At 45.7% G+C, this 10,989-nt stretch overlaps 1 protein-coding gene across 1 annotated transcript; it reads right to left on the reverse strand.

Annotated features, from left to right (window-relative positions):
- Window positions 1-280: 280 nt before the first annotated feature.
- Window positions 281-10,571, reverse strand: TAF9B (TATA-box binding protein associated factor 9b; the record flags this gene model as incomplete). The annotated part of the gene is made up of 7 exons (XM_080719161.1): window positions 281-444; window positions 2,170-2,280; window positions 6,782-6,857; window positions 8,763-8,897; window positions 8,976-9,112; window positions 9,868-9,949; window positions 10,521-10,571. The coding sequence occupies 7 exons, from the start codon at window positions 10,569-10,571 to the stop codon at window positions 281-283; spliced, it is 756 nt and encodes a 251-aa protein (XP_080575287.1).
- Between the last annotated feature and the right edge of the window lie 418 nt (window positions 10,572-10,989).

Raw genomic sequence — 10,989 nt, forward strand, 5'->3', positions numbered from 1 at the left:
CTGCTGTCAGAACGCTGCAGAAAGCCTGCTTCCGAAACAGCAGCTGCGGTAGACCTCAGGGTGAACGAGATGATTAAGAAACAAGTAGTTTTGTACTTGAAGCCTAATGAAAGGACATGTGTCCTCTTCTTAAAGAAATCAGTTTTAACTAATGTGAAAAATATTGCAGCTACGTTAACATTTTTCTAAGATACAACTCGAGATCTAGAAAGTTCTAGACCAGCATACAGGCTCAGAACCAACTACACGCTTTCTACGTGCGTGCAGACGAGACTGCCCCTTACAGGGCATCGCTGTCGTCCTCGTCTTCGTGTTTTCTCTTCAGCGGGTTTGATTCGTTGGCTGCGGTCTGTGATGAAACCATGTTGGTGGTAATGAGGATATTCTTGGACCCAATCATTGAAGGATTAATCAGAACATTCTGAACGGCAGTTGTTGCAGGAACTGTAAAGAGAGATGAAATCAACTATGAATCACTCAGAATCCAAAACACAGTCAAAAGTACACAAGCTGAATGGCATTTTTTTTCCTTTCTGTGGTACTGGGGATGGAACCCAGGGGCATTCTACCTACAAGTTAAACCCCCAGCCCTTGTTATTAACTCTATTTTGAAACAGAGTCTCACTGAATTGCAGAGGGCCTCACTAAGTAGCCGAGGCTGGCCATGAACTGCAATCCTGTCTCAGCCTCCCAAATGCTGGGATTACAAGCGTGCACCATCACGCCCGACTAAATGTAATTCTAATAGAAATTTCAATAGCATGGAAGAAACACTGCATTAAGAACTGAATTTCATAAAAAATATTTTAGCCGGGCATGGTGGTGCATGCTTATAATTCCAGCATTTGGGAGGCTGAGACCTGAGGATCATGGTTCACGGACAGCCTAAGCTACTTAGTGAGGCTCTTTGCAATTCAGTGAGACCCTGTTTCAAAATAAAGAATAAAAACACGGCTGCGGGGTGTAGCTCGGAGGTAGAATGCTCCTGGGTTCCAGCCCCCATGCTGCCAAAAAAATTATTTTAATTACCAAACAGCAGTTGTCTGTTTATAGGGTATAAATCTCTATGAGTACATAAAAATTAAACCTACTTAAGTATATCTAATACAAGGTTAAAGATTTTTTTTCTATCTTAACTACCTGGAATTACAGTTTGTACTTGGTGCACTGGGTTCATATTGGAACATACTATAAGCATATGTTGAAGACCGGGAATCATGCTTCCCTTATAGGACAGTATTTTATTATTATTTTTTTTTTTGCAGTACTGGGGATTGAACCCAAGGGCATTCTACCTCTGAGCTGTATCCCCAGCCCTATTTTTTATTATTTATATTTTGAAACAGGGTCTGAGTTGCAAAGGGCCTCACTAAGTAGCTGAGGCTGTCTATGAGTCGTGATCCTCCTATCTCAGCCTCCCAAATGCGCTACCATGCCTGACTAGGACAATACTGTACTTTAAATAAGTGGTTTCTTTATAAAGTTAGGTTTCAAAAGATGTGAAATCTAAACTTACATATCAGTAAATTGTTGCGCGTGCGCGTGCACGCGCGCACACACACACACACATATTATGAAATGAGTAAAAGCAAAATTTTCGTTTGAATTTATATTCTGGATTACATTTTTTGAGCTTTTACCATAAGTGCTAGCCGGGCGTGGTGGTGCACGCTTATAATCCCAGCATTCGGGAGGCTGAGACCGGAGGATCACCATCCACAGCCAGCCTCGGCTACTTTAGTGAGGCCCTCCGCAACTGAGTGAGACCCTGTTTCAAAACAGGGCTGGGGGTGTAGCTCGGAGGTAGAATGTCCCTGGGTTCCATCCCCAGTACCACAAAATTTTTTTTAAATAATAAAAAAACACAAGTGCTTTTTCCTGAAGACATCAGCCTTAGATATGTGAAACCTAACTTTTTCTTTGTATTCTTTGAGAGTCCGATGATCCTACTGAGTGAGCATACTCTCCTCCTGCTGAAAATGCTTCGAGTCTCTAATACTTGATGCAATTTTAGAAAAATACTCAGACCGTCCCTGAAGAAGTGATGTGCTCACTTACTGCTTGCTTACTTACCTGCTACCTTCTGTTGTGATATTAGAACAGTTTAACTCTTGCTACAGGAGCTCTAGAACCGCAAATGACACGCACATTCTGCCCCCATCACGTTACCTGGTTTGACAGGTGTCGTCTGAGAAGGGGGAATTTGCACGGCAAATCTTTGGCTCGTCACTGACACCGGAGTTGCAACTTTATTTGGGGCAGACACAGTTTGTGGGGTTGCTGTAGTTATAATTAACAGAGATGTTAGTTGGAACTTATTATATAGATTTATATTCTATACTCTATAAGAAACTACCTTCAAAGCACATACATTTAGGGGAAAGGAAGAAAACATCATTAGACGTAAGGGCAAAGGCTGGGTGTGGTGGTACACACTTGTAACCTCAGTACTTGGAAGGCTGAGAAGGAGGATTGCAAATTTAAGGCCAGCTTCAGGAATTTAGTGGAACCCAGTTTCAAATCAAGAAATCAAGCAGGGCTGGAGTGCAGCTCAGTGCTACAATGCCTCTGGGTTCAATCCCCAGTAGCACAAAAAAGAAAGAGCCAGGGGATTTTTAAAACTTTCTGAGCTTGTTTAGATGTTAGTAAGTTGGACTGGGCGTATAGCTTAGTGGTAGAGTGCTTGCTCAGTGTGCAGGAGACCCCGAGTTCAATGCCCAGCACTGCGAGTACAACTCAAAATTCAACATGGTGTAGTGGTAACGGATGGGGGTTGTGCGCCATCAACCTGAGTTTGAATCCAGGCTCTATCACTACTAGCTGGGTTTCCTTGGGCAAGTTGTTTTGTACCCTAGTTTTTTCATCTGAAAAATAAGGACAACAGCATCCATTTCATAAACTTCTTATGAGAATTAAGTAAAATAACCCATATACAGCTCTTCCAACAGCATGTAGTACAAAGCAAGTACTGAATTTTGGTGACACGAAGCTGAGAGTTTAAACAAGCTACCAGAATAAAGGCTCTTAAGTTTTCTATTAATTACTACCTTAGGTGTCAATTTTTTTTTTTTTTTGGTACTGGGGTTCCTGGAAGCCCTTCTACCTCCGGGCTACACTCCCAGACCTATTTTTACATTTTTATTTGGAAACAAGGTCTCTTAAGCCAGTGTGCACAGCTGGCTTTGAACCTGCACGATCCTCCTGTCTCCGCCTCCCAAGCGCGGGGATTACAAGCGTGCGCCACCACGCCCAGCTAGGTGTCAATTTTAATGGCTGTCATGAGCAGATAATTCATAGATGTCTACTGTACCCAGGAAGCTAAGTCAGCATGTACTTAACAAAAAGAAGCTGATCAAATACAGCCCTTGGGGGCTCCAGGTGGGCATGAAGAAACAATCCTTTTTTATTTTTTTGGCGGTACTGGGGATGGAACCCAGGGGCCTTCTACCTCCGAGCTACACCCCTAGCCCTATTTTTTATTTTATTTTTTATTTTTGAGGTACTGGGGATGGAAACCAGGGGCATTCTACCTCCGGGTGACACCCCCAGCCCTATTTTTTATTCTTTATTATTTTGAAACACGGTCTCACTGAGTTGCAAAGGGCCTCACTAAGTAGCTGAGGCTGGCTGCAAACCTGTGATCCTCCCATCTCAGCCTCCCAAAAGCTGGGATTACCAGTGTGCGCCACCACGCCCAGGTACTTATTCCTTTTTTTATGTTCAGAGAATTTTGAAGCAGATAGGGATCTCAGAGACAATGTAATCCAAATCCCTCAATCATCTACATTCTACTCTTTAGATTAAAATTCCCAGGGCATCACACCTGCTAGGCAAGCACTCTACCACTGAGCTATATGCCCCCAGCCCCTACTCCTTGTCTTAAGGTTTACCCCAAAGAATTACTGGTTTATACAACTTTCCTTCATCTTCCTGCCTCTCAACTTCCCTGAACAGGTTGCAGGAGTCTGACTACAGTGTCTGATTTCATTTACTGGCTCAGCAGCTTTGCCTACCATATTTATCCTTGTGAATACGTGGCTCGTATACGTTGCTTCTTCTTCTTTTTTTTTTTTGGTGGTACTGGGGTTCCTGGAAGCCCTTCTACCTCCGGGCTACACTCCCAGACCTATTTTTACATTTTATATTTGGAAACAGGGTCTCCTGAGCCAGCGCGCGCGGCTGGCTTCGAACCTGCGCGATCCTCCTGTCTCCGCCTCCCAGGCGCGGGGATTACAAGCGTGCGCCACCACGCCCGGCTCATACTTGGCTTCTAATGAGTGCTCACATGTTTGCGCAATGAATGAATCTGGCAAGATTTCATATCTATTATTGACACTGCTTTCTCAGAAATCCATTTGTGGAATTTTTTGTTTCCTCTGGGGATGCAAGTTTTGCAATCACTTCTGCCCCCTCGACGCAGGAGTCCACACAAGAGCAGAGCTGCAGAAGACGGTATAACTGGCCTCATCTCTACCGACCAAAGGAAAAAAATTCTAAATAGAGGAATGAAGCCCAAAGGTACCTAGAAATCTGGGTTCTAATTTTTTTCTTTCCCCAAATCCAAAGAGAAGAACCCTACTCTAATACATCTCCACCCACAGGCAGGTTTTCCCACATAATAAGGAGTGGCTCGATGAATTTGGTGAGACTTAAGCAATATCTTAGTTTTTGTCAAGAAAATTCATAATAGGTAGATGTTTTCTTCATTGACTAAGGAAGTGTTAGAACATTTTTTTGTGGTACTGAGGTACCTGGAAGCCCTTCTACCTCTGGGCTACACTCCCAGACCTATTTTCATATTTTTATTTGGAAACAGGGTCTCTTAAGCCAGCGCAGCTGGCTTCAAACCCGTGCGATCCTCCTGTCTCCACCTCCAAAGCGCGGGGATTACAAGCGTGCGCCGCCACGCCCAGCCGTGTTAGAACATTTAAATAGGTTTGGCATTTAGACTTTAAAATTGAACAGAGTCCATGCTTAGGTATCAAAGTTCATAAAAACCATTTTTAAGTAGCCGGGCGTGGTGGCGCACGCTTGTAATCCCTGGGCTTGGGAGGCTGAAACAGGAGGATCGCACCGGTTCGAAGCCAGCCTCAGCTACTTAGTGAGGCTCTCAGCAACTTAGTGAGACCCTGTTTCCAAATAAAATATAAACAAGTTCTGGGAGTATAGCCCGGAGGTAGAAACCCTCTGGGTTCCACCCCCAAGTACCACCAAAAAAAAAATTTTTTTAAAGTTTAAAACATGCATGTTTTCTTTCTTTTTGGTGCTCCTTGATTGAATCCAGGTGCATTCTACCTCTGAGCTACACCCCCTGCCCTGCTTTTTTCTTGTTTGACCATCACAGGACTCAAGTTAGAAGCAATATGAACCATGGGATTGTGAAAGATATTTTCCCCCCTGAAAATACTGATTACTAGATTTTTCAAGAAACCCAGAAAACCATATGAAAATAAACCCTCATTATTTGCTTTTCTTATCTAAAGAACAGTGACATTAAAGCCAGGTGTAGTGGCGCATGCCTATAATCCCAGTATTTGGGAGGCTGAATTGGGAGGATCAAGGTTTGAGTTCAGCTTAAGCAACTTAGCGAGACCCTTGGTAACTTAGTGAGATTCTGTTTCTAAATAAAACATAAAATAGGGATGGGGGCGTAGCTCAGAGATAGAATGCCCTTGGGTTCAATTCCCAGTACCAAAAGAAAATGAAAAAAAATTTACGTTAAAATGAGTTAAATAATAGTTTCTAAATATCACTACTAGCTGGGTGTGGTGGCGCACACTTGTAATCCCAGCATTTGGGAGGCTGAGATGGGAGAATCTGGGTTCGCGGACAGCCTCAGCTACTTAGTGAGGCCTTCTGCAACTCAGTGAGACCCGGTTTCAAAATAAAGAATAAAAAATAGGGCAGGGGGTGGAGCTTGAAGGTCAAATGCCCCTGGGCTCCATCCCCAGACTTGCAAAAAATAAAACAAACAAACAAACAAACAAATAAATATCACTCTGCACCAAACAGAACTAAGACTCTTGTAGAAGTGGTTGTAAGACTGGGACAGGCAAATAAAAGTCTCAAATGTACTACTGTGTCAGACAAAGAAATATTCATAGTTTGATGGGGATCTTTCAAAAGAAACATAAGACATGGCATCATAGTTCATCCACTGACCACTGACAAATCTAAAAAAAGATAATCATTACTATATTTGTGTGTGTGTGTGTGTGTGTGTGTGTGTGTGTGTGTGTGTGTGTACATGCGCACACACACATATGTAGATTGGGTATTGAACCCAGGAGCAGTCTACCTCTGAGCTACACCGCTAGAACTATTTATTTTGAAACAGGGTCTCACTAGGTTGTGGAGGGTCTCATTAAGCTTCTGAGGCTGGCCACACCTGGGATCCTCCTGTCTCAGGCTCCCAAGTATTGGGATAACATAAAAGTATGCGCCACCATGCCTGGCTGTATGCTTCTATTTATTTTCTTTTATTTTTATTGTTTGGTGGTACTGGGGTTCCTGGAAGCCCTTCTACCTCCAGGATACACTCTCCGACCTATTTTATACTTTTCTTAAATTTGGAAACAGGGTCTCTTAAGCCAGCGCGGCTGGCTTTGAACCTGCGCGATCCTCCTGTCTGAGCCTCCCAAGCGGGGGGATTACAAGTGTGCGCCACCACACCTGGCATAACTGAGTATTTCTGACTCGCCTTTTGGCTTGGAAAAGAATTCAAAACCAAGTGCTATGGCACTTCTTTGCCAGCCAGAAAGCCGTACCCCCCTTCACTTACCCACAGTAGGGGTGGTAGGTCTGCTACTAACAGCACCAACACTTAACCGTGGGACCAGCCTTCCTTGGTTAGGTCCCTAGGGGATTTAAAAATAAATTACTTTTAATGTTGTTACCATTTGACACCTAAACTTAATCAAGAGTGAAATTACAATTGTTGATGGACATCACTGTTCTAAATCCAATTTTTTTTTGGTGGTAATGGGGATGGAACCCTTCTACTTCCAGGCTACACTTGCAGACCTATTTTATATTTTTATTTGGAAACAGGGTCTCTTAAGCCAGCATGTCTGGCTTTGAACCTGTGCGATCTTCCTGTCTCCGCCTCCCAAGTGCGGGGATTATAAGCGTGTGCCACCACGCCTGGCTAACTCCAATTTTAAACTAGACTTTTCACATATGTGCTTTTATGTATCTACAAAAACATAGAGATGACTCTAGATATCTAATTTTGTATAGGTTTTTTTTTTTGGTACTGGGGATGGAATCTAGGAGCATTCTACCTCAGAGCTACAACCCCAGGTCCATTTTTTCCATTCTTTATTTTATTTTAAATTTAAAAAATTTTAATTTTTAGTGGTACTGGGGTTCCTGGAAGCCCTTCTACCTCCGGACTACACTCCCAGACCCATTTTTTATATTTTTTTTATTTGGAAACAGGGTCTCTTAAGCTAGCAAGGTTGGCTCCAAACCAGCGTGATCCTCCTGTCTCCGCCTCCCAAGTGTGGGGATTACAAGCGTGCGCCACCACGCCCGGCCATTCTTTAATTTAAAAGAGGGTCTCACTAAGTTGCAGTGGGCCTCACTAAGTAGCTGAGGCTGACTATGAACCGGAAACCCTCCTGTCTCAGTCTCCTTAATCCTGGGATTACAAACATGTGCCACCATGCCCAGCTCCATTTTATATTTTTCTTTTTTGTGGTCCTGCAGATGGAACCGAGGGGCATTCTACCTCTGAGCTACACCCTCAGCTCAGCCCTATTTTTTTGTCCTTTTATTTTCTGAAACAGGGTCTCACTGAGTTACAAAGGGCCTCGCTAAGTAGCTGAGGCTGTCCGTGAATCATGATCCTCCGGTCTCAGCCTCCCAAATGCTGGGATTACAAGTGTGCACCACCATGCCTGGCTGCCATATAGTTTTTAAGGTACAGTCTTATCTGAATGTGGATAACAGCTAACTTCCTTGTAATTTTACATCTTTACTAGTCAATGTCTTAACCCAGAAAGAAATAATACTCTTTTATACTAGAATTTCAGAAAAAAGGCATCCTCCCAATGTGGAGAAACCTGTTTCCAGTGGTGGAAGAGCTTCAGGTCCTATTATAGAAAACAGGTCTAGATATGTTGTGTGTGGTGGCGCAGGCTTGTAATCCCAGCATTCGGGAGGCTGAGACAGGAGGATCGCAGGTTTGTGGACAGCCTCGGCTACTTAGTGAGGCCCTTTGCAACTTAGTGAGACCCTGTTTCAAATAAAAAATAGGGCTGTGGGTGTAGCTCAGAGGTGACTGCCCCGAGTTCAATCTCTAGTACCGCAAAAAAAAAAAAAAAAAAAAAAAAAAGAAAAGAGGCCCAGATAGTATATCCTTCAATCATATCAATCTTATTAAACAACTCTGGTATAGCAGAAGAACTGGGAGTTATGAGACCAGGGAATCAATCCTGGCTTCTCTACTAACTCCGCAAATGAGTTCAGGTTCATTTTCCTGATGTGAAAGTTGTCTACTGGGGTTCCTTCTAGCTCTAAAATATATTTAAACTCTTATAAACTACTTTAACCTTAAATCAACTGCATTATGTATAGGAATTTGCTCTGTACAAATTCCCATATCACAATCCCACTTTTTTTTTTGCAGTGCTAGTGATCAAACACAGGGCTGCATGCATGCTGGACAAGCACTCTGCCACTGAGCTCTATTCCCAATCCTCTGTAACCCGCCTTTTTGTTTGCTTAAAAAAAAAGCCGAGTTGACTAAAAAATCTCACCTTTTTCATTAAGGGCTTCAGCCTATAGTTTGGCGCTGTTAAACAGTATCTGTCAGGCGGCAGTCTAGGTCCCGCATAAGGCTTAATCAGTGGCAAAGGGGTTTGATTTTTCTGCCTTGCAATATCCAGTAAAAACTAAAAGAAAAACGATCCTCATTAGAAATACAATTTAAAAACTGTGAGTGAGATAACTTGAAGTCGATGTTTGCTCACATCTCTGGGGGGAGGAGAGGTAAAAGACTGGTCAGCCCGACACTGAATTGCCAATCTCACGTCATCTGCATCCACATTAGGTTTCTTAGCATGGCTCGAATAAATTTTTGCATCATCCAGAATTGTAGTCACGTATCCTTTAAGAACAAAATAGTTTTTCTTAGATATAGGAAGACAACTTAATATTTATGGCCATTAATAAAAGTTTCCACTACTTTCTGGAAAGTTATTTTTTGCGGTACCGGGGATGGAACCCAGAGGCATTCCACCTCTGAGCTACACCCGCAGCCCTACTTTTTATTCTTTATTTTGAAACAGGGTCTCACTGAGTTGCAAAGGGGCCTCATTAAGTAGCTGAGGCTGGCTGCAAACTGGGACTCTCCTGTCTCAGCCTCCCAAACACTAGGATGATGAGTGTGTGCCACTATGCCTGGCTTGGAAAGTTTATTAGTCTTGGTTACAATGTCTAATTGTCCCATACCTCTGGTGTGTGTGTGGTGCTGGGGATTAAACTCAGAGGCATTCTACCTTTGAGCTACACCCTGGGCCGGATTTTCTCATTTGGAAACTGGGTCTAACTAGGTTGATGAGAGTCTCAGTATTTGCTGAGGCTGTCCTCGAACCTGTGACCCTCCTGTTTCAGCTCCCAAGTACTGGGACTACAGGTGTGCACCACCATGCCCGGGTATCTGATAAATTTTAAAGACACTGCATTGTCAGTATGATGGTCCCCTAGCTTGAGCTCCTTTCTAGTGCCCTATTTCTATATTAATAACTGCTCTATTCCTATATTAATAACTGCCAATATAATTGGGTTGGAACTGTGCTTACAATCAAGTGCGCATTTCAAATTCAGAAGTTTGGCAAAGGGTGCGGTGTTTGGGTAACTTACGGAAAGCAAATTCCAACATTTGGTTTATAACCCTTGGCTCATACTCTGTGATGCCCATGTCCTTGAGGATCTGTGCCATCACCTGTGGGATCAAATAAAAATGCCAGATGCATAATCTAGGTCTGGGGGATGGAGGCTGGAGGCAGTCGCTGGACGTCTGCTACGATGTGCCCCTTTCTCTGGGTTTCAAACTCCTCCTCGTTCTTCGAAGGCAATGTCAGCGATCGCACCCCATCGGTTATATACGCTCTTGCTGGAAACTTTTTTTGGGGGGGCAGGGGTGGGGCAAAGACGGGAGCAAAGGGCCGGTGTCGGCTGTCCCGGCGCGTTAGGCAGGCTCCAGCTGGTTGTCACTTTCGGGTGTGGCGGCGGGGGTTGGGGGAGCTAGCATCGGACGCCCGGATGCGGACAGCGCCGGGCAGGGGGGGCCCTGGGCCCGGGAGACCAAGCCGGGCGGCCGGGCGGTGGCCCGGTGGCCCGCAGCCCTCCGGAGGGGCTGGGCCGGGGCGGCGGGGCGCGGCCGGGATCGGGGCGAAGCGCCTCGCCATCTCCGCCGGCGGTCTCTGCTGGGCTGCGGCGTGCGCGGGCCGCCGCTCGGGCCCCGGCCAGGCGGCTCCAGGCGGCGCGGCGCGGCGCCGATCCTTGGCACTCACCAGGGCATCTCTCGGGGCGTTCTTGGGCGGCGCCATCTTGCCCGGCTCCATGTTCTCCCGCCGGCGCTGGTCGTCCGCCGACGGAGGGCGGCGGGCCGGCTCCGGGCGCTGGCTCCACCCCTGCGCGACGAAGGCGAGGTTGCGGCGCCCCCTGGCGGCCGGCCGCCGCGCAGCGGGACCCGGCCACCCGGGGGGGCGCCCCGCCAGGACCCCGGAGCGGCTGTGGGGCTGGCGGGCGGCGAGCCCTGAGGCTTGTCTAACCGAGGGGCTCGGCTTGTCTCTGCCGGGGGTCCCCCTCGCACCCCAAGCCGCTTCCCCCCTCGTCTGGCATCCTGCTCCCACACCTCAGCGTTGGGCTCTTTAGCCAAGCGGAACACCCGGCAGGTGTGGTCTAAGTATATCCCACCTGTTGCCGGGGGTGTACTTATACTACCAAGCCATTTGCTGTTGAGCTGACATTCGAATCCAG

The sequence above is a fragment of the Muscardinus avellanarius genome (assembly GCF_963383645.1).
Source record: "Muscardinus avellanarius genome assembly, chromosome: X".
Lineage (NCBI taxonomy): Eukaryota > Metazoa > Chordata > Mammalia > Rodentia > Gliridae > Muscardinus > Muscardinus avellanarius.